At 47.1% G+C, this 23,790-nt stretch overlaps 2 protein-coding genes across 4 annotated transcripts in view; one reads left to right on the forward strand and one right to left on the reverse strand.

Moving 5' to 3' along the window:
• Positions 1–213: 213 nt before the first annotated feature.
• Positions 214–18,057, forward strand: LOC122381769. Its single transcript, XM_043366370.1, has 2 exons — positions 214–387; positions 15,600–18,057. The coding sequence occupies exon 2, from the start codon at positions 15,610–15,612 to the stop codon at positions 16,621–16,623; it is 1,014 nt and encodes a 337-aa protein (XP_043222305.1). The 5' UTR covers positions 214–387; positions 15,600–15,609; the 3' UTR covers positions 16,624–18,057.
• A 1,983-nt stretch (positions 18,058–20,040) lies between these two features.
• LOC122381768 (kinesin-like protein KIF12) overlaps positions 20,041–23,790 on the reverse strand; it is a 28,850-nt gene continuing 25,100 nt past the window's right edge. For all 3 annotated transcript variants that reach the window (XM_043366368.1, XM_043366367.1, XM_043366369.1), the window contains 3 exons: positions 22,339–22,427; positions 21,951–22,097; positions 20,041–21,642 (listed from right to left, as the gene is read on the reverse strand). In XM_043366368.1, coding sequence (XP_043222303.1) covers positions 21,582–21,642; positions 21,951–22,097; positions 22,339–22,427 — 297 coding nt within the window. In that variant the 3' untranslated portion in view covers positions 20,041–21,581. The remainder of the gene's footprint in view (positions 21,643–21,950; positions 22,098–22,338; positions 22,428–23,790) is intronic.

Consider the following 23,790-nt stretch of genomic DNA (forward strand, 5'->3'; position numbering starts at 1 on the left):
TGGGATATTTTTCGCTAGGAAAAATTCACACACTCATTTTTTGAAATACAAATAGGAAACGATATTCATGCAAAAGAGAGGCTAATCAAAGAAAATTTGTTTTATTTATGCCAATTTGTTATATTGGTGACGTCATCAATATTCCTCACCCTTTTCTGGCGAGTCTTTTTAGAACTTGCTTGAAACGTGCACAAACAACAACAGCCGACACTCACTACGGCCGTGAATGCGGGAGGTGGTGTCGGGCAAGATTGAGATACCTATAAGAACCATTTTGATACCTATAAGGATATAGATACCTATAAGGTGTTGGCGGCAGGGTATATAGAACAGTTGCGGAGAGATCTCTATATACCGTGGCGGAGAGTCTCCAGGTTATTTTTGCAGGTAGGTGATGGTCGATGGAGATGTTCATTTATTTTTAGGCTTTCAGTCTAAGTTTTAGATGATATATATTTGTGTATTTTTCAAAGAACAAGGTCAGGTATAAGCGTCCAGGCATTTTCCTTGCTGCACACTATTGCTATGCAAATTGAAATTGCATGGCTATTTTTGGTTTTTAGCCACTAAAATTGCCCAGTAATGCAGCATGCTGATGCATTTTACCTGAGGGCTGTTCACGGGCCCTGTGTGCGGTCAGACCGCACACAGCCTCGATGCTCCGCCCACTTCGTCCCTACGTCAGCCTTCCGTCACCGCACACAGCGGACCGTCCACCGCACGCAGCCGTGACGTCAGAGCCGCCTACCCATCCCCTACCCCCACGCCTGCTGGACGCACCGCACACAGCGCACGCAGCAGTGTGCGGTGCCCGTGAACACCCCTCTGATGTGGTCACCAAGTAGGCATATTTGTCCACAGCAGCGCATCTGAATAAACCTAAGCCTAAACCCAACCTACCAGCCTACAGCTACAATTGCCTACCAGGCTACCAACCTACAACGTACCAACCTACAACCTACCAACCTACAACCTACCCACCTACAACCTACCAACCTACAACCTACCAACCTACAACCTACCAATCTATGTAGAACCTAACCTACAACCTAAATTACTTATATACCACATAACCTTACCTGACTCAATGAGAGGTTGGGTGTAACTAACTTACATTTGTTTTGTGTAAAAAGCATCATAATTACCTATCTATGTATGATCTCACTTTTCTACCTTAGAAGGATGTATTCTTTCTTATCATTATTTTGTTTTGTGAATTTCTTCAGTTTTAAAAGAGTGCAAAAGAGTGAAATGACCCTTGTGGATTAGGTTAGGTTTGTTTTGGTCTTGTTAGAAAGAAGCATCTCCTGGTATAGGTACCTAGTGCCTCTCCTTGGTTGGAAAACCTTTGTGTTATGTCTGCTCTGCTAAGTGCTTATATCTAGTTTGTTACACTAGGTACAGTCACCAGCAGTTGCTACCCATCACCCCCGGACGGCGGGGGAGCAAGCTACCACCGCCCCTGCGAGACTAGCGCCGTCATGCGCCAAGAAGTGGAAACACCACGTGACTGAGGCCACGTGAGGGCAGGGTCACGTGATGGAGGGGCGGAGCATAGTAGCTTTTGCACCCGACACTAACTGAAATGCGGCGCTGTGATTGGGCGCCTTAACATGAATGAAGCCCCGGCGCCAGAATCAGCCGTTCGCCTTATATGGAAAGTGAGCCTTTGCGTTTCACTGTTCTGTATTGGTTTGAGAGCCACGGCACCATACGAATTGTGAGCCCCTTTGAACGGGTCACCGCCCAAGGCACCGAGGCGACGGCTGTGCCGGGCAAAGTCTAGCCTGGTGGGAGAGGTGGGCCAGGGAAAGTGCGATCGAGCAGCCACTGGGACGTGGATTGGTATTATCCAACCGCGGCAAACGATGTCAGCAGCCTCTTCTCGTGTCATAGACAGTGTCTATGACATGAAAAGCTAGACAGAAAACGTGGGCAGTGCCCAATCAAAAGCTACTAAACGATCCAGTTAAGAAGTTGGCGAATGGCGAGGTAGCCAGACCAAATAAAAAGTTTTTAATTCGATTTTGGTTGACAAATGACATACAAGCCCGCTGTGATGGACCACAAAAGGAGCTGAACAGTTCATAGGCAACTTCTAAAAAGCTCAACTGTTTAAAAATTCAAAATTTAAATGTTAAAATTCAGCCTGCATGTTTAACCCTATTCCTGGCGGGGGGGGGGGGGGCCTCAGGAGCCCCCCCCCTGAGGTTTTTTGGTTATTTCTCCCAAACGCGTTGAGCTAGGAAGCTCAAATTTTCTGACTTTTCCTAAAAGGCTTCTACGCAACATGTCTGAAAATTTTGAGTTGATCTGACCTCAGGTCAGGTCACCAGAGGCGGTTTGGTGACCCTACCTCAGAAAAGTTTGCAATCACGCCAGAGCTAGAGTTTTTGACCGATCAATTTCTTCTCTTCAGGCTTTAGTTAGGGTACCAGTATGTGCAATTTGTATATCTCGGAATTTTGATATCGGTGACCTAAGGTCAGGTCAGTTTCGCGACCTCCCCATTATAAGTCAATGGGGGAAAAATCAACTCCCTGTTTTTACCACTAAAACGGGTCGGAATGGCCCCATATACCATACATGACTTCATATACGATCAACCTTCACTACCTTGAGGTCTGTTTTGCTGTTGGGCAGCTGTGAGGTCATGTGACGTCATCAAAGGTCACCAAAGGTTTTTGGCCAATAACTCCGTACAGGAACAAGATACAGACGCGTGGATGGTCTCATTGTGTTCAGCTCGTCAAGACGCATCGAATGATATACATGATGACCTCGAGCTCACGTGACCTGAGGTCAACCTTTGACCTTGACCTTTCGAGGTCAACATATATATCATTCGATGCGGATTGACGAGAGGATCACGATGATGCCCTTAGTTTGTTCCTATCTTGACTAATTCGAAAGTTATTCGAGAAAAACTCTCTCTATATCTAGCGCCGCCATTTTGAGTTTTTCGACCCCTGTGACGTCATCTTTGACCTGACCTGAAAATGACCTTAGTAAAAATTGTAGATCTTGACCGTGCGTATCCGATGCCGTTTACCGCTTGTCGCTATCTTGCTTCGTTCTCGAGATCTCAGGGGGGGCCGAATCGGCCCCCCCCCCCCCGCCAGTTTCTTGTCCCGGCGGAGCCCGCCAGGAATAGGGTTAAACTCTGGTCCGGCGCTGGCAGGAAGCTTATATTGCCACTTGCAATTCCACTACGTTGTAATATTACCAATAGTTCTGTGAGAGCAGCAACTGAAAGCCCCGTTGAGGGGGGGGGGGGAAAGGGCGGCGCGAAATGCCCCCCTCTCTCCTTTTCAGTCGATATCTCCTAAAGTATAGCAAATGTCGCCACCAAACTTTCAAGACCCCTCCGGGCATCATTTTTACACATTGTGACAAAATTTTTCCAGAGCTCTTATGAAAGGTTAGTCACAAATGACGTCAGAGGGATGTCATGTTCTGTCATTTTTGACCCAATAAAAGGTTTAGCGGGAAGAGCTGTCACGCTTACAGTTTTGAAGATAACGAAAAATATTCAAAATCAAAAAGATGTAAAATAAACAGCGCTACCAAACTGCTAACTCTTATTTCCAAACAAAAATTGATTTTGACCATCAAAACTATAGAAGTAAACACCCTGAAAATACCAACAACTTTCAAAATTAAAACTGAAATATACCTATGTTATAGAACTATCAGCTCTAGATATGCCAAACTTACCTAAACTCGTTACCTCCATTTTTCGCAAAGTTATGGCCAAAAAAAAACTACTCGAAATTTATTACGTAAAATTTTTCAAATTCAATTTTTAGCCGTCACAGAACACACAGAGCAAGCCAAAGACCACCATTGGATTTCCTGTGATGAGTTGCATCGAATAGATACCCCTTTTATGCAACATATCAACTTTCAAATTTGACCTTCTTTGACCTGACCTTGACCTGGCCTTCACCAGAATGCAATCTAAAATGGCCCCAATGGCCGTCTAGCCCACACCATTTAATTATAATTGTAAAATTGTCCATAAAACATGTATCACATGACCCTAGCATACATTGGGTTCATATTGTAACCCTTAGTGACCTGACCTCTGTGAACTGACCTGGCATCAACGACCTCTTTAGGCAACATATGTATTAGACAACCAGCGATCCATCGATGTTTTTCGATTACATGCCTTTTATTTGATGTGTTAACTGACTGTAACACATTCCTTAGACTAAATCGGTGAAAAAATGCGACCTTTGACCTGACTTGTGACGTCATGGGTTGCACCTAGGTCAACAAAACCTGGTAGCAAGGTAGTTCCCTGGTGGGGCTATCGAACGCTCTTTGAATGTTCAAAATCGGTCGGTAACTTTCCGAGATCTCAGGTGGAAGGCGAAACGGCTGCACCACCCGATCAGGTGGTAGGGTCCGCCAATAGCCCAAGGGGCGCGGATTATTTATTCACTCATATAGTGTCATTTATTTTGAGAACACCTTTCTCACGCCATGACATGGTCCTCTCGTAATAGAACGAGATGAGGAGAATGTTTTCACGCCTCCTTATGCACGGCTCTAAGTGTCATTGAGCTATCAACTGTCAGCGGTTTTCGGACAATGAAGTTCTTAGTTCTTACTGAATCCAATTTTATTTCAAACGATTGTCACTGTGCTATTTTTTTTCTTATACTTTTTTTGAAAAAGCGCCGAAGAAGTCTTTGATAGACGAAACCGGTCCGCTTATTCTTTTTCTATTTGTTTTTTGAATATATTCGTAAACTACTGGCTCTTTACTACAAAATTTGAGAATGTTTGGTATTACTTTGACCCGAACGATGTGCAGCTGAATTTTCCCTGTTAAATGATTATGGACAGCTCGCGAAATTAACTTCAACCTAAACTACCGACAAGCAGAAGAAAATCCGATTCAAGCCTACCTCAATCCTCTCACCTCATTCAACCGTTTAAACGTTAAAGGCATTTGTTCAGTCCGAGTCGCTATGTCGACCACCCGCGCCATGCTGGGGGGGGGGGGGAGGTGGGCGTTTTACACCCTTCCCTCTCAGGTTTTTCGCGAATAAAAAAAAAAACGGTGACGGTCAGGACACCGTAACGTCAAGTGACCTTACCTCAGAAAAAAAAATCGAAAGCTCGCTGTCGGCTGTAGCTACACCGACTGAGCGGACTTTAAAACTTTCAGTGATTGCTTAGGGTAATAGTGTGTATAAAATGGATACCTCGGATTTTGTATGTCTGTGACCTAAGGTCACGTCAATTTTGCGACTGCTCCATTAGGTATAAGTCAATGGGAGAAAGTTGAAATGCGCCTCTTTGGACGAATTTCGTTCTACACCCACTCAAACATCGGTCCATAGGTAAACATGACATACTGAATCGGAAAATCGCACCTGTGACCCCTGTGTGTGCCGCTGAGGTCATTTTAGGACATAAAAGGTCTTCAGCAGTTTTTTACTTTTGACAGAGACGTGCTAGAGCGGTGAAAACACCGTTGATCCGAGGTCAAATTTGAGGTCAATCAGAACGGTGCCTTCTGGGGGCTAAACCGTTGATCTGAGGTCAAATTTGAGGACATGTTGGCGAAAGAGCGTTAAAAGAGCTACCGAATGCGCTTTTCTGCGGCGCTGTAGCTCTATTGGTTCCCAAGTTATCCGTCGGGTGTTCAAAATCGTTGAATCAACAAAATTTGACCTTTGATGAATCCTGGTGACCTGACCTTTACTCGGACCTTAAAATGAACGAGTGTTTTCCTCCTTATTTTTGACGCCCTTTCGATTGCCGCTTACCGCGTGTCGCTACGTGGCCCAGGAGCCGAGTTAGACGGAGGGGCGTGAAACGCCCCCCGCCCCCAGCACTCGACGGAAAGTTCATGCCACCAACACGGCGCGGGTTAATTGTTATGCTAGCTAGCTCCTGTCGTAAGCTGTGGAGTCGTGGACCTGATTTTGAATGAACTGGGCCTAACATTTTCACAGCAAACTTAAAAAAAATGTTAAATAGGTTGTGCAAAAATAGCATCTCTTTTATGAAACATTTGCGAAACCTTCAACATCATCCCAAGACCCCCATTAGTGCCGAGCTCCCAACGACGACCATAAAAGCGTCCCCATCCTGTCTTAGGCGGCGGAACGGGAAGGGCACCGGGGCACCGTGCCCCCTTTGATTTTTGCATTTCAACATTAGCCCTATGAGCGTTGCATGGAAATAATAGGACCAAAAGTCGGCAGGGCAGTGCCCCCCTCCCCTAATTGAAGGTGTTCCGCCGCTACTGCATCCCGTCAACGTGGGTTTATCATAAGGATGCTAAGATTTAATTTCAAATCCGAAGCTGTAATGATGAAAAGCAAATTTACGTTTTACATGTGAAACAAGCTGACACAACTAAATATTTCCTCTCTCTCGCTCCCTCTCACTGATTTGCCCATTGCCCTCTATCTCATTTTACCCTCTCTGGTTTTTCCTTTTCTGTCTCTCTTTTCTCTCCTTCCGTCCTTATCCCTTCCCTCCAGTCTTTCTTAGCTCTCTCTCTCTCTCTCTCTCTCTCTCTCTCTCTCTCTCTCTCTCTCTCTCTCTCTCTCTCTCTCTCTCTCTCTCTCTCTCTCTCTCTCTCTCTCTCTCTCTCTCTCTCTCTCTCTCTCTCTCTCTCTCTCTCTCTCTCTCTCTCTCTCTCTCTCTCTCTCTCTCTCTCTCTCTCTCTCTCTCTCGCTCTCGCTCTCGCTCTCGCTCTCGCTCTCGCTCTCGCTCTCGCTCTCGCTCTCGCTCTCGCTCTCGCTCTCGCTCTCGCTCTCGCTCTCGCTCTCGCTCTCGCTCTCGCTCTCTCTCGCTCTCTCTCTCTCTCTCTCGCGCTCTCTCGCGCCCCAGTAAACATGCCGACGTCGGCCCGACGTCGGCCGACGTCGGGGTGACGTCGGCAACTCGGCATCAGCATGCCGACGTCGGCCCGACGTCGGTCCAACCTCGGCACGACGTCGGCTGGATGTCGGATATGCCCGCATGTTCCGACGTCCAGCCGAGGTCCAGCCGACGTCGGGCCGACGTCGGACCGAAATCAATTGCTGAGGTCCAGCCGACGTCGGGCCGACGTCGGGGCGACGTCGGACCGACATCGGCCGCTATTTTGACCGTTGAAATAATATAAAATACATGTTTCATGTTTCATAAAGAGCTTCTGTATTCAAAATATCCTCAGGAAACTCAAATCTTCCTCCACGCCGCAACCCCCTGATCCGGACTGGACGGGAAACTTTATCCCATTTGGGATTGCCCGTAAGCCGAGCTCGCCCGTAGCCGGGTGCGGTGAGTGCTTGGGGGCTGCTCGGCCTATCCTTTGGTCAGGCTCAGCCCCGGCAACTCACCAGGGCCGGGCCCAGTTCATATAGAAAGGCCAGTCGGCAAGTGTCACTTTGCCAAAGTGCCACTTATCAAAGGGACACTTTGGGAAACGTTGGTGCAGGTGTGTAAGAGTGGCTATATGAATCCATTGTGGGGTCGCCCTTTCCAAAAAGTGTCACGTAACAGCAATGGGACCAGGGACTCTATATGAACTGGACCCAGGGTGCTCGCCAAGAAGACCAATGTCTCCATCCTATGATCCTTCCGGCTCTGAAATGGTCTTGTCAGACCGAAAGGGCATAACCCAACAAAACAAACCAAAGTCGTTAGCTGGCTGCGTGGTGTAGTGGTTAGCGCACTAAACTCGCGTTCGAATTACACGGGGTTCGAATCCCATCGCCGGCTGATGCTTTTGGCGTGTTGTCCCAGTAAACATGCCGACGTCGGCGACTGGGGGGCTCGAATCCCGCCGCCGGTTGATATTTTTGGCGCGTTGTCCCATAATAACTCGCGTAAAAAGCGGCCGATCGCGACAAAACTTTCATTACACTTGCATTAATCAATTTTACACCTACCCTGAAAATTTCATTACCCTGACCCCAATGACCTTTGACCTGTGACCTCTTCTCCGAGACCATGTTTGGCCGGAATCGCGATTCCGCGTATGTCGGCTCGCATTAGCCGCGCGTTTGCAAGCTTTTCGTGGTTTCAAGCTTTCAAACATGTGAGCTGATGCTGCTCACATGCATTAGGGTGGATGTAAAGGTTACATGAAGGTCAGGTCAGGTCATTGACCTTTGGTGACCTCGGTTCACTTTTTCGAGTTTTACATGTTTCTAGGCTAGTTTTTGGAGCTGAATTTTAGCAACCATTTGAACATTTGGTGACTTCGTAACATGTTACGAAGCTGTCAGAGGCGGTTGACACGTACTACGAATACCCGTCACGACGCCTACTGGTTGACCTGACCTGACCTGACCCGAGCTGGTCTAAATGCTTAAAGACATCATCTGTGATCAAAACTAACACGATATTCGTGATCAGCACCTCGAAAAACCCCTTAGCAGCCACACTTTACGACTTTTTAACAGGTCCCGATTTTCCCGACTTTGGGTAATTGACCTGACCTGGAAGGTCAACCAATGACCTAGGACCTTAAAATTGGGTATCATCGGCTTCCTCTCGTCACGGGCAACACGCTCGTTTTTTCCGCGAAGCTCTAGCTCGATCAGGGGCCAAACGGCAAGGGGGGTCCAACCGACCCCCCCTTACACATTAGAAGCTGGCAAACGCCGCACACATGCGAGGGTTAATTGACTTTGATGAAGTTGAACGCGAGAAATCACAACCAAATGCTACATTAGGTTGTAAAGAACTGAATTGCGTTTTCTCACTCACGTGAGGGATCTGGTGGGGATAAAAGACCGGTGCTGAATGAAACGCACACGTCCCAGACATAAAGACCAGCTTTATATTATTATTATATTATATACCTATTATCGGGAATGGGGTTGGGAACTCGATTTTTTAAGAATGCATGAAAATGATCAAACTATTTTCACAGAATTTATGGTGCATACCATTGCCTCATAAAATCAATAAGCTGAGAGAAATGGGGGAAGAAAGATAGGAAACTTGTTTGGAAAAGTTCTTGAAAAAAGATGCTCTTGATGCTGTTACGTCACATGTCACCTTCTGCGGTTGACAAATAATGGCGCATCTGGCGCACCACAGATTACATGTTATATCAATGGGTGAAAGATGTTGTTTGCTTCACTCTGCCATTCGCGCTGTTTTTAACTTTAAATTATGCTAAAACATTTACGGATGAAATGTTCAGTGTCAAAAATTGATGTGTCTGCCGTGTACTATATTCCCACTTAACATGAGCGCGTGATAAACATTTTATGTACCTCGAATTTTCAAATGATAAAGATGATGAATCAGAGGATGCTGAAAAGCAAAAGCTCATTCCAATATTTGGACTACTTTACGATTAAAATGTTTACATTCCTGTCATCTTATTGATCATTCATTTGTTCTTTTTTATGAAAATAACTTAAGGCGTTGAGAACCGAGGTAATTTCTATCTACCGTGCCTTAACTTACCAGCAACAGCAATCTATCTACGCCCCACGGTGGCAAGGGAGACTGTGAAAGAAGCGTAAGATGGATTCTAAACAATTCTTTTGTGATATACCTACTGAAGGGCAAAGTGCAGAGAAGAGCGTACAAGTCCTGTTTTGTGCCAGGCTGTTGCAGTAGCACTTATGAAACTCCGAAAACGATCTTCGTTCATGTCCCGAACAACATTACCCTGAGGAGATGATCGTCTGCAATAGCAGGAAGAGCTGATGCAAGTACTTTGAAATCCACTATCAAGTCGGTGCTATTGTTGTAATGATCACTGTGAGGTGAGATATTTTGTGCAAGGGCTGAGTGTAATGCCCAGGAAATGACCTCCATTCGCCCCCTGACCGGTCAGGGTTATAAAATTTGGGATAGATGGGGGTCCGTTTGGGGTTCAGATGTCAATTGTATTTTGTTACTGTCAAACAATACATGTTATGCTGGCAGCGAATGTGTGTAACGTCGTTTTTCGAAACAGAAGTTAGAACTGTAACGGCAGAGTGCTTGCTGGTCTCACCGTAAGTATTGTAAGTGTTGTAAGCAAAAGCATTGTCAATATTGTAAGTATTGCAGCATTGATGTATGGTAGATATCACCTCACATGATCTCGGCTCAGATAACCCTCTCCGGTGTCCCTGTCAGTAAATGGCACCTGGATCATTACAGATAAGATAATTTGTCATAATTCTTAAAGAATTGGGTGGTTTTGACTCGTTTACTCGAGGTGCAGGTCGCATTTCAATACTTTTCCATAGGCTTGCAATGTAAAGGTCACGACTCTGACCTAACCTCAGGTCACAGATCAAAAATTCTGAGATATACAAACGACACATACTGCAGGTACTGTTTTGAAGACTTGATGAGAGGAAATAACTTCGTGAAAAACTCAAGCTCTGACGTGTTTGCAAACTTTTCTGAGGTGGGGTCAACAAACCCGTTCTGGTTACCTGACCTGACCTGACCCGGCATTTTTTTTTTTTTTTTTTTGCTGAGATATGCGCAATGAGCATTTAGGAAAAGTCACCAAATATGAGCTGAATGTCTCGCGGCGTTTGGCAATTGTACAAGAAAATCCTGAAAGGTCTCCCCGTCCGAAATAGGGTTAATGTGTATATGAAGAGTTGCAGATGCCAAACATACCCAGATCTAAGACTGCAGTTCCCAGCGCCGCTGCAACGTTTTTAAAACAAACATACATAGGACATACAAACATGTTTATTTGCATCTGTTTTGGATAATAGCAACTCATGTCGCCATCACCCGCGATAACTGTTAGGATTTGAGATATATTTTTATTTAGGCCATTAGTTTGGCTGTAATGTTTATTAATATTAGTTGGGCGGAGTTTGGTAGTTTTTTATTTAACTTGTGGTATGTTGTGCTGATTGCGGGTTGTTCAAACCTTTCAAATGTAAGGACCTTATTGAACTCAACCCTACCCCTACACTACCCTACATACGACTGGACGCTTTCCAAGCCCACAAGCATCACGACGCCGAGATGGAATGTAGCCGAGAAATCACCCTCGCCATCTGCTCTAGAGCTAATCGTGTGGGGCGGCGTGTGGGGCGCCGCTTAGCCTATGGGGGTGCACTTCTAGTGGATGGGGGACGGGGGTGCACCTGCACCCCTTTCATATGGAAAGTTACTTCCCTAATCCCTGATTACAGCTCCCCGTATTGCACCTAATCAGGGAACGGCCAGCAAACGAAGGAACTATTTCTGGATGACAGGCGAATAACCGCTCACGCAAGGAGCGGAGCTCCGCCCCGTCCAAAGTGGCCAACAAAGCAGAGACAGAGGCAGCATCACATCTTCCATCAAAGAACTGGTTTCTGGCTTGGAAGATGAGCTCCATCTTTGCATCCGAGTCGGTGCTGTCAGGAATCAGCTGGTCTAATGGAGTGAGAGTAGTGAGACGACTAGCTATTGTATCAGAGCTGCCTGGTCTTCGTAGCATTTGCACCGATTCTTCTCGATCGGACTCTGAATTCTGTCCCTCCTGCGTATTACTTGAGGCATTGCTATGTAGCTAAGTCTTTGGCAGAGTTTCATTATCCATGCTTTGCAAACAGTGCCATAACAACACAGTTAATTAATCACCAAGCTTCTTTGCAAGTTCCAATACAGTTGAATCGCACGCGATTTGAGTGCAAAAATCAAGAAAAGTGCCAACTTGTTCCCGTAAAATATTTTGAATATTGACCTAAAAAAATGAGTAATTTCCAGATAAAATAACAGCGAAATCAGTTTTCGCTTGCCAATAAAACTCACAGATATTGAAGCTCCATTATTAAAGGAACATTTAAGTTTATGCCATTCTTGATAAAACTTCTTAGCCACGCAATACCAGCGCAAAATAAAGAGACACTGAAAACACGACCAATCACTCCGATTTACCATAGGAAAATACATAGAAAATGTATGTCTCAACTGCGCCAAATATACAGACAGTTATATACCTACATGTGACGTCATGATTAGCCCGACCAATCAGAAGCAAGTTGTTTTCAGCCACAAATAATTAATTTCTGAACTAACTAGGCATTTTTTTAACAAAGTGATTTTAAATTAAATCATTAAAAATTCTGAGCTTTTTTATTTTACCAAAACATACAGAGCATGCAGATAGGTCCCAACCCTATTGGAGGGTGTTCGGTAATTGAGGCTCTCGCACATAAAATGCCGTGAGTTTCATGCACACTCCTCAAGCAAAAATATTTTTACTTTCCAATTTTCCACATTTTCTGAAGGCTTAAGACCGTTACAGAGACCGTTTTAATTGACTTTGATGAAGTTGAACGCGAGCAATCACAACCAAATGCTACATTAGGTTGTAAAGAACTGAATTGCGTTTTCCCACACACGTGGCGTTTTCTCACCTACGTCTGCAGGAGAGACCGGACCCACTATGCTCCCCCCCCCCCTCCCCACCATCGAAAGGTTCTGCATGACTCCCAAGTCCCGGGGGCCCCCGGGTGACCTGGGGGGCCCCTTCGAAAGCAGGTGGCCCCCTCCTGGGCGAAATCCTGGGTACGTGCCTGTGTCCCAATAAGCATGCCGACGTCGGCCCCGTCGGTCCAACGACAAACGATCTCGTCAACCTCGGCAAACGATCTCGGCCCGACGTCGGCTCGACGTCGGCTGAACTTCGGCTGGACGTCGGAACATGCGGGCATATCCGACGTCCAGCCGATGTCGGGCCGAGGTTGAACCGACGCTGGACCGACGTCGGGCCGAGCCTCGGCCCGACGTCGGGCCGACGTCGTCATGTTTACTGGGGCTCTCTCTCGCGCTATCTCTCGCCCTCTCTCTTGCTCTCTCTCGCTCTCTTGCTCTCTCTCGCTCTCTCTCGCCCTCTCTCTCTCTCTTTCTCGCTCTCTCGCTCTCGCTCTCTCCCGCGCTCTCTCTCTCTCTCTTGCTCTCTCCCTCTCTCCCTCTATCTCTCTCTCTATCTCTCTCTTTCTCTCTCTTTCTCTCTCTCCCTCTCTCTCCTCTCTTTCTCTCTCTCCTCTCTCTCTCCCTCTCCCTCTCCCTCTCTCTCTTTCCTCACAATATTCTCGACTGTCACAGCGCTGTAGGGCTTGTTTCCAGACAGGTCCAGGCGCTCTCCACTCCGCAGGCCCCAGCCCACACGGCCCAACCGCTCAAACACCCTCCGGCGGATGACCTCTGACGTCGGCGACCTGACCCCAGCCGACCGATCGCGTCCCCCTCCACGCCTCCGCCCCGCTTCCCCCACTACAGCTGCGTAGTAATTGTAGCGTGTGCAAAGGTCACGTGACATTATTTACTTCTGCGGCTTGTTCGGCTGACAAGAGATGGCACTAGTGGTCTGTGGATCAGAGGCGGGGCTAGGTTCTACGACCTCTTGGGGCACACTTTAGGGCAGAAAAGAGGTTTTTTTGGCTCTCCATCCCAAAATGCTTCGAATATACAAAAACAAGTTAGATATTCGAAAATCGGAGGACCAAACGGATCGTTTGACGTATCTTGCGCGACTGAGAATTGATCGGTCTTCAAACTACTGAACAAAAACGAGGTGATTAGTAGCAAGTGCTGGTGACTGTACCTATGAAAAACTCAATATTAAGGTTTGACAAGATAGGTGCTTCTAGCTCATGGCAACTGAGTTTCAAGCTACTATCAACCTTCAGCATGCAGTCTGACAAGAAATTATCATCAAACAAAGTTAATATGAAAATGTATGTGTTTAATGCTGCATCATTCTGCATCAAAAGCTAGGAAGTGGGACAGTAGGCATTCTTTCTGAATTACAACAAGGTTAAGCCTTTGAATATTATGGCATCTGTACTAGAAGTGTTTGAAATATCTGTTAAAAGTTGTGCTGAGGTACCTATTGTAGTGTAGACAATAGAATCTTATTATGTACCAATGACCATTCCCCAAGATCTTTGGAAATACCTCTGCATGGGTTGATCTTTTTTAGTTGGGCTTTTTGATCGCTTTTGAAGTTTGTATTTTTCTCAATTGGTGGCCCTGGTTCCTTGTGTTACTGCCTGATGATGTTGCATTTTAAAAAGACTGCAGCTTGCATGAGGTGAAAGTTTTGACTAGTGCAGTAATTTTTGCATTTATTCAATTGCGCTTGTAAATGTTGAGCTTCATTGGGGTTTCAAGCTCAATTTTATTATGACTACTGAAGGAACTGCAGGTTGCTACAGCCTGAATGGCTGGCAGGCTTTTGACTACCCACTGATGAGTTAACCCCCGCTCCACTGCACTGGGGTCTGTGTATACTGTATAACGCACCCTAGGGGAGCTCTTCATAGTTCATGCTCCCCCCCCCCCCCGAACTCCGAAACTACTGGGCCGATCGTCAAAATTCAAATGGCGTCTGATAACCCCGGAAAAACTGTCGAACGAAACCTAATTTCATTGACCTCAAGGTCACCGATGACGTCACAGGTCAGGTCAAAGTAAAAATTATCGATGTTTGGCTTGTTCACATTTTGGGCTCTGGCCGCCGTCTTACGAGTCAGATCAGGCTCGTTTTTGGTTGACACACTCGTGAACAGATGCTTTAGATAGGTACCCTGAGGGTAACAAACTTGTACTTTGATTTTCAGGTCATGGTCAGGTCATCACAGGTCACAGAAATATTATATCTGCATGTCTCGGTCACGTGACACATGTTTTATGGTCCATTTAGGTCATAGATATCGAATTAGATATCGTTTGTCATTCGAGATCATTTTGAGTTGAATTTAGCTTAGGTCAGGCTACTTTCAGGTCAAAAAAGGTCAAATTTTAAAGTTAAAATTTTGCAACAAAAAATGTGTATCGGATGCAGTTTCAGCTCAGGAACACGATGGTGCTATTTATATTAGTATACGATGTGAAATGCGTAGGCTGAAAAAAAAAATTGATTTGAAAATTTATAATTGTGAATTTTTTGCTATAATGCGTATAACTTGGCCATTTTTGAAGATATTTGGCTAAAACTTTCTAGAGTAAGTCATAAGCATGTGCTCCATCACATATATTCCGTTTTTTTTTTTCTAAAAGTCAAAACTTTTTAAAAATATAGAAATATAAATTGCGAATTTTATTATATACAATTTTCGAAATTTTTGAAATTTTGAAAATCCGAGACAGCAGTTTGATAGCACAGTCTATTATGAGTCCTCTCATGCAAAGAAATTGGATCTAGTTTAAAAACTGAGCTCTTGGGAGCGATTGCCGTTGTTCAATGTTTTGCGTCGAAATCGGCCGAACATGACGTCACTCTGACGTCATTTCAGGCCATCCTATGGTAGCTACAGAGTTCATATCTTGCACAAAGTGTCAAATTGATGCAGCCGAAGGTACTTGAAGTTTGGCGTCGATACGTTAAGCGGTTTGGAAGTTATTGCAGAAAAACGAGAAGGGGGCTATGAATAGCGCCCCCCCCCCCCCGCCAGTTGGGCGCGGGTTTAGTTTTGCTCTGCTGGCTGGCTTACATTATTTTGGATTATTACTTTGGACATTACTTGGGATATCTGGATACATTATTATGATTTTGACATTTACAGAAAGTCATTTCATATTCACTGTGTGGATACTGGATATACCTACTTCAATGCTCTTCACATGAGTTGTAACTCTTGAGATCTGAAGTAGTTTTTCTATTCTAGGCCCGAAGAGATGGGTTGGCACTTGAAGAAGTGTTCTGCACAGCTGGTGCTGCACCTCATCATTGGAATCTGCTTGGTGCTGGTCCATATCTTCCAATCATGTGTGCTCAACTACTACATTATCTCACAGGCCAAAGACTCTCTCAAGGCCTACTTTTGGTTTGCAGCAGACTTTGTCATCCTTTTTCTGTTCATTGGCTCCCTGGCGATCGCGCACCGGTACCTGCACTATAAGCGCCGCGACCGCGCCGGCCAGTTCCCGTACTCACCAAAACGGCTGATCCCGCACTACCCGCGGTCCAAGCTGGGCATCCTGCCGCTGAGCTACGTGTCGTGGGTCGTGTACGCCACGGTGGTGGTGGCCAAAGTGGTGGTGATCTTCACCTCGGAGATCCCCAACACGCTGCAGCCGACCGACCGGTGGGGGCCGCAGCTGCTCAAGATCGCCATCGCCTCGTCGAGCGCCGTGTTCATGCTGCTCGTGGAGGGCCACCACGACGCCGAGCCGACCTCTGCGCGCAACACCTACATCCGCCTGCTGTGCGGCTCCACCGCCTACGAGATCATGGACTCGGTGCAGTTCCTCAGCCTGCTGATCCTCTCCGACAGCCACATCGTGATGACCTTCACCCTGGAGAACACGGTGCTGGCGCTCTCCGCCGTCAACTTCATACTGCCGACGCTGACGCTGTACAAGCTGAGCCTCACGGACTTTGGCCTAGAAACCGGATCACCATTCGTCATGCTAGTCTACAAGCTGCTGCACCTGTTCCTCATCAACGGTTCCTACATGGTGATCCGCATCAAGCTCTGGGTGTCCCTCGGCGGCGACATCTCGCTGTTCCTCATGAAGAACATCCTGGGCATCTGCACAACACTCTACTCGCTATACCCGAATCTGGTCCAGCTGTACGAGACGTGCCGGCCGCCGCCGCCGCAGAAGCCCGACGATCTCGAGCTGGATGATGTTCAGAGCGAGGCTCTGCGCCGTCCGGCCGCGGACGGCGAGCCGGCGCCGCTCTGAGCCCGGCCGGCGCCGGACCGACGCGCCCCGGCCGGTCCGGCAGACGGAGTGCCGTGGTCAGCGCGCGGAGTGTGAGTCGCACGCGCCGCTGGGACCCGGAGACCGGCAGGGTGGAGAGGGCGTGACAAACTGGAGTGGAACATCAGAGAGGAGGCTCGGTAAATCAAGTAGTCTCTGGCAGAGTCCGTGTGGAGTTCTACGGGCAGTGGAATGTGAACTGAGGATGTGCTCTTTTACGGCACACAACAGCCAAAGTAACGGACGCTGTGTGAGTGATCACCAAACGTGGTCGCATTATAACACTGACCGAAATGAGACTGTCACAAAGCGTATGGAAAACATTAGGAGAAATGTTCTAGGTGGAAATCAGCTTTGCCGCTGCGAGATGTCTTGCCCTTTGTGAGCTGTGCTTGGACTGATAACCGCCCTGGCTTGGCCCCACCTCGGCACAACCGTGGCGGGCTGGTCTACATAGTCTGCAGAATTCAGACGCTGGTCTGAGTGGACTGAAACGGCATGTCGGTGCCCATTGCGAGCGTGCGTCCCATGACCAGGCCAGTTCTTCGGCTGGGCGAGTAGTGGTGGTGTGAACTAGTAGTGTGTAGTTAGTTGGTAAGACGGCGTTCGACGTCGTGTAAGAGGGTGGGTAGCACAGGGTTCTGCGCGCTGGTGCTCAGCTGCCACGCTCGTTGTTACGGAGTTCGACCTTGTACCGGCCGAACTCGTACCTACGTAGGTAGTTTCTGTTAGTCACTCATCGTCTCTGTCGCACACGATTGTTGCGAAACTCGAGCGGGCCTGGCGGGCTACGCCGTGATTCACCGCAGTTGTGGATAGCAGATTCTGTAAGTCAGTCACCTGATCTCTTATGGGCACAGTATGCATAATGAGCCAGTCTCACCTGAGAACATGCCACAACTCACAACAAACTACTATTTTAGGGTTTCTGTTAAGTTTTGTCTGCTGTCTGGTCCTGGGCCAATATTGGAGAGCTTTTCGAATGTCACTGTTTCAGACCGTTGCCATTCACCTCTGCGGCTTAGCTGAGGCTCAGCCCTGCTCACAGTTCGCGTCTTTTGCCTGGGCTTTCATATGCATACTACAAAATGTGATGACGCTTATGAACCGTTTTACGTGGACTGGACACCACAGTTTGCTCTGGCTCTTTGGCGGCAAAGGTCGTCCTAGGACGCGTCCAAACGGTGTGTTAGTTCCATTTCAAGTTCCGTGATTGGCATGGTTTCAAACCGCTGTAGTATAGTTCAGGTTTTATGGCATTTGTGTGAATGATTAGGGGACATTTACATACCTCTGTATTACTGTGAATGTTGCACGCTTCAATCACACCGACTTTGTTGTGGAACTTCAAATTGCGTATTTTCGGCGTGAACCGCTTCTTAGCGTATTGTTTCTGGATTGCCTGTCTAGACGGAGATTTAACCCGCGCACCGACGGGGGGGGGCGGATATCCGCCCCCCCCTGAGGTTTTTCGCAAATAGCGGGAAAACCGCGGCGCGTAGCGCCGCGAAATTTGGTATGACTATTCCCTTATCAATTTTACACATGGTGTGCAAGTTTGAACCTCCTACCTTTCAAGGTCAGGTCACCAGGTCACTTTGAATGACCCAACCTCAAGTCACTTTTTTGCAACTTTGTCACCGTGCCAGAGCTACAGTAGATGTCGGAGGCCTTTGAAAGTCGCAGGATGTTATTAGGTCATTAGTAGCTACAATTTGTATATCTCGGAATTTTGATATCGGTGACCTAAGGTCAGGTCAATTTCGTGACCTCCCCATTATAAGTCAATGGGGGAAAAATCAACTCCCTGTTTTTACTACTAAAACGGGTCGGAATGGCCCCATATACCATACATGACTTCATATACGATCAACCTTCACTACCTTGAGGTCTGTTTTGCTGTTGGGCAGCTGTGAGGTCATGTGACGTCATCAAAGGTCACCAAAGGTTTTTGGCCAATAACTCCGTACAGGAACAAGATACAGACGCGTGTATGGTCTCATTGTGTTCAGCTCGTCAAGACGCATCGAATGATATACATGATGACCTCGAGGTCACGTGACCTGAGGTCAACCTTTGACCTTGACCTTTCGAGGTCAACATATATACCATTCGATGCGGATTGACGAGAGGATCACGATGATGCCCTTAGTTTGTTCCTATCTTGACTAATTCGAAAGTTATTCGAGAAAAACTCTCTCCATATTTAGCGCCGCCATTTTGACTTTTTCGACCCCTGTGACGTCATCTTTGACCTGACCTGAAAATGACCTTTGTAAAAATTGTAGATCTTGACCGTGCGTATCCGATGCCGTTTACCGCTTGTCGGTATCTTGCTTCGTTCTCGAGATCTCAGGGGGGGGCGGTCATCCGCCCCCCCCCGTCGGTACTAAGTTGGCGCAGACCCCCGTCGGTGCGCGGGTTAATTACACAGCACATATAGCTTACACTGTGCCTATTTTCTTTCACCATTTCTGATGTCTGATTTTGAAATTTGGAGCAATTATTTTGCTGTCTTCCGTTTCCGTCTGTGTAATTATTCAAGTTTGTCTTATAGGTATCGGTTGGCGTCGCCTGTTGGCGTCACGTGTTATCTGTTACTCATCTGTAGTGAAGTGTGATGTATAGATAACTGGTCGCGCATTAGCTTCAGAAACAAGGGACGGCGGTTAGCTTCAGTAGGTTAGCAGGGTATGTGCGGGATGCGCTCGCCGTTTCCATGTAACTAGGTGCTACGTAAAGTGTGAGCGTTTTGGTAGACGGTCCTCTCCTCTAGTCTTTTTTTTTGGCTTTCTGATGTCGAATCTCTTGGCTACATGTTTTCCCTTATTGATATTTTGGTGTGATATTTGTGCTATGTGGTCTTTATTGGTATGCATTTATCTATTCCTTCCGTTGTATATCAGGATTGTTGCATTGATTTCAAGTCTGTTTGTCCAATGTAGCGTGAGGCGCTAGTGAGTCATATTCTACGGTGGCTCATGTCTTTGTCGTTTTTACTTCGGTTAGTTCTGATTCATGCCCTAAAATGGATTCGTTTTTACCGATATCATAAAAAGACCATTAGGTGTTGTGCGCACTGAGTCAGGACCTGGCTTTCATTTTACCCACGGCTCGCCAAAGACGGTCTGCGAGCCGTATCGCCGATGTGTTTGGTGGCTGCGATGTTGAGCCGGTGTTACCGCCGCCGCTAACCGACTTGTGTTCGTGTGTGACGCGTTGCCTCGCGTCCGCGAGTACGGCGTGCGCTGACGATGAGCCGATCACTGGCAATGTCGACAGTGTCACCGCGCCATGCACCCGGCAGTTGTGTCCGACACGATCTGGTGTGTGCTCGATGGAGGATCCCCCGGTCGGCTGCTGCGCCGTGTCTGGCTCCATCCAGCTCAGACACCACGGTCCATGTCGTGATATGTATTATTCAGACGCCGATTACGGCGCGTTTTCGCGGCGGATCGTTTCAAAACATCACAGAATACATGTGACCCGACCACAGTTGCGTTTGATGCAGAGATCAGTCACGGCTCGAAGGCATCGGCTGATAGGTTGGAATGAGTTCGAGGGGTGTTAAGAGTTTTACATTTAGTTATTTGCACCTCACCAACAAGTAGCAACTATTGTCTACATTAGACGACAGTACCATGCATATTCGGATAGAATCGCTGCAGGTCTTTGAACGCATTTCTCGAGACGATACCATCAGATCGACGATGAACATCGCGGGCGCGCAGTTGGGTACAGAAAGTCAGAAAGCACGTCAAACTCGGGATAGACACGCCCAACATCGATGCTCAAGGGAACCAGTGAGACACTGACGAACAACTCGCCAACCCATCCGGTTAGATACAAACCATCCGTTGCAATGGTATACAAGAGACTAAACATCCGTTCCGCACTGGGAGTAGTGAAATTGAGATCGAGTGGGTCAGATACTGAGATCGTTTTGCATTTCGGATGTACCTACAGCAATATTTGTTACGAAAAACGCGTCGGACAAAAGACGCGTTTTTTACGGTACGGTTTTTTTACGAGATTTGGCCGGCCGAGGGCCCGAGTGTGTCGCTACAGCATTTTTGTCGCCCTGCGGCCCTGGTGTTTGAATCGTACAACGATTAGGTCACCATTCACCAAAGTACCTAACTAGCGCCCAGTTATTGCACTGCGGCCGGAGGCAAATGAGGATAAACAATGAACACATTTGTTTTTTGACGATGGTTTAAACGAAGTACCTACGGCTGACAAAACTGGCCTGCTTAGAAAATTTATGTCACAGACTTGACCGAATGTTGATTGATTGGTTACAGCTACATAAAAGTCTCCTAATAACGAACACGGCAGCACTCTACGATAAGATAAGCCCTGATTATTTCGAAGCCTACCTTCTACAAAATGGGGCGCGCACCAGACTAGATTTACATTTATAAATTATATGCATTGCATCACAACAGTCAGTAGGAGGTCACTGTAGTGTGAACCTGCATCAAAGTTTGTACAATGCACGGACGCAAAATGCAAAAACAAAAAGGACGAAAAGTCTTGTGCTCTGCATCAACCCAGGGTGCAATCTCATGAGAGTGATATGCGCTCAGGTAGATAAATAACACCCCATGTATGTGGACGGATCGGTTCAGTCGGACGGATTCGAAGGACGGATACGTTGAACAGCTAGCTGGGTCGTGTCCTTGGTGGCACAACCACCGGATCTACCCCGCCAACGGCCATACCTATGAGGCGTAGACAAAGCCAAATCACAAAGCGCCCTGTTGACAGCTACAAAACAACACTCCGGCCGCCAAACGGGCCGTGTGACGTCACTAACAGATGGTGATGACGTCACCAGTGAGGCGGGGTTAGCTGACAGACAGACGACAGTGGCCTGTCAGTCCCGCATGGGATGAGTTTGCATCCGATTGCTAAAAGTAGAGCCGAAGATGGACTCTTTATTTCCTTTTCTTCACTTCATCCAGGCGTGACGTGGATGAGGCCTTTTTCATCTTCGGTCTGTAATTGGAGTGCTGGAGTTATTACGTAAACGACATGACCCCCAGTTAACTCCATTACCTACATTCACTTAGCCTGAAACGCTGGATGAAACCGGTTGCATAACCATTAGTAAATTGGTTTGCAACCGATCGTCTGTGTATTAGTGAGACTATAACGCTCTAACGATCGTTGGAAGTGGATTCACTTACGTAAATGATAATACAATGACGTCTCACGCTGAGTGGATTCATTTACGTAAATGATAATACAATGAGACCTCACGCCGAGTACCCAAATATCACGCGGCCTAGGCGTGGGTCACTCACTGGTTGGCCCGGGGCGGTCGGCCGGGCGAGGCGCCGGCCCGACGCCGCGCCGCCAGGTCGTTCTTGATGGCCTGCGACTTGGGCTTCTTGCCGTCGGCGCTTCTCGTCCCCGACGGCGTCCGCTGCTGGATCTTGCCCTTGATGTTGCTGGAATAGATAGAAGATCCCCTGGTTCGATCACATTACTCTCAAACATAGCATCGGCAGTGCTATCGCCTTTTTCAAAATATAGGCCCTATTGCTTAAATGAATAAATGAATAAAATCTGGCCGCAAATTCTGGCGCGCCAAAATTTTAATTGCTTGGCCTTACGAATTCGATGAAACACCGCTTAAAACCTACAAGTGTTGCAGCCCGATCCTATTTTTTTCGCCCTCAACAAACTTACTCTGAGCCCTTCATCTGTCGCTTTTCCAGCTCCTTGTCGACGGACTTGGGGACCTTCGATTTCCTCGGTGAGCTGTTCTTCTTCTCCTCCTGCGAACAGCGAAAAAAGCTCCTTTTTCAGCACGGCACAAATCGAAAGCGATTCTGCTGCCAAACGGCCACGTCGTTTCAACCCCAACCACCTCACGCAGAGCCTAGATCTACCAAAATATGTCAGTTATTTGGCAGATGCTTGGGCCTTGTGCCTCACAGCCAATTGGCAGAATGCCTTCTTAGCAAGTTGCGCCAGCCACGCACGAACAGCTCAAACTGGGATTGTCGCCAAGCCCCTGATCTCCGCTACATAGACTGTCACCCATGACCTTTGTTTTCACCTCTTAAACGCATAGGGGAGAGCGGGGAGAGTTGTATCATGTCCAAGTTGTATCAGGGCGAATTGTGCCAAACTTATCCAATGGATGGCGCTCGCGACACGACCAGCCGACGAGGTTTTCCGGGCGCCATCTTTCCCTGTTCTGTCTTGTGGCTGAGTGGACGCGTCTCGAGGTGAGAGCCGATTTTATGTTTTTTTAATGTCATTCTAAAAAAAATAAGTTACAAGAAAATGTGTGTTTTAGGCATTTAGATGTGCACGAATTTGAAAGATCTCCGTAGCGGTGGTGAGGGTAGGTTCTAAGGCTGCGTGAGTGAAAACGGATTTCTCCAGCTGTCCGCTGTTTTTTAGCACGAGGATGTTTTTCCAAGATGGCGGCTAGGTACATGTTGTATCAGAGCCGGGTGGGGTATGTTGTAACATGTATGTATGTATGTATGTATGGGTATGTTGCTTTTGATCGCGAAAGCTAAGCCCTGGCTCGCGTTTGTAGGTAGCTAGTCAATGCTCGTTCCATTTCGGCACAATGTGTTGGCTTCTTTGCTCTTAACGGGCCACTTTTGCGTCTAGTCTGTTGATGTTTCGTTCGGATTGCATTGACCTAAGTTTGGTCTAATAAAGTGAAGCCTTTGAGCATACCTATACATTGTATTAACCCCATTTAATGTTGCTGTTATGTTCAAAACCAGTAGCAAGCACACTCCCTGAAACGTGAAATAGTGATACAAATTACCCCACCATGTGATACAACTCACCCAAGCCATGGGGCAAGTTGTATCAAAAACATTGTTCTATTCGGCAGACCGTAGAAGAAAAACTGGTAGAGGTAGCGGAAAAGTTACTTTGCACAAAAAAGCAGAAGAATCAAGGAAGGGGACAGTATGGAAATAATGAGTTTATCACGGATAGTTACGAGTTTATGGGTCTCGGAGTAAAAACTGATACAACCCACCCCACTCTCCCCTACTGAGCGTAACGTTGCTGGGGGACTTTCACATACACTTTAAGCCGGTAACTGATTAAATGATGTTCCCATAAATCGACCTAACAATCGACAAAACTGCTGAGGCAAAAGCCTTT

The sequence above is a fragment of the Amphibalanus amphitrite genome, unplaced genomic scaffold, assembly GCF_019059575.1.
Source record: "Amphibalanus amphitrite isolate SeventyFive unplaced genomic scaffold, NRLGWU_Aamphi_draft 000127F_arrow, whole genome shotgun sequence".
In the NCBI taxonomy this organism is placed as follows: Eukaryota; Metazoa; Arthropoda; class Thecostraca; order Balanomorpha; family Balanidae; genus Amphibalanus; species Amphibalanus amphitrite.

Excerpts from the sequence above, each read along its gene's own strand:
- LOC122381769 (XM_043366370.1), top strand. The coding sequence starts at position 15,610 with ATGGGTTGGCACTTGAAGAAGTGTTCTGCACAGCTGGTGCTGCACCTC.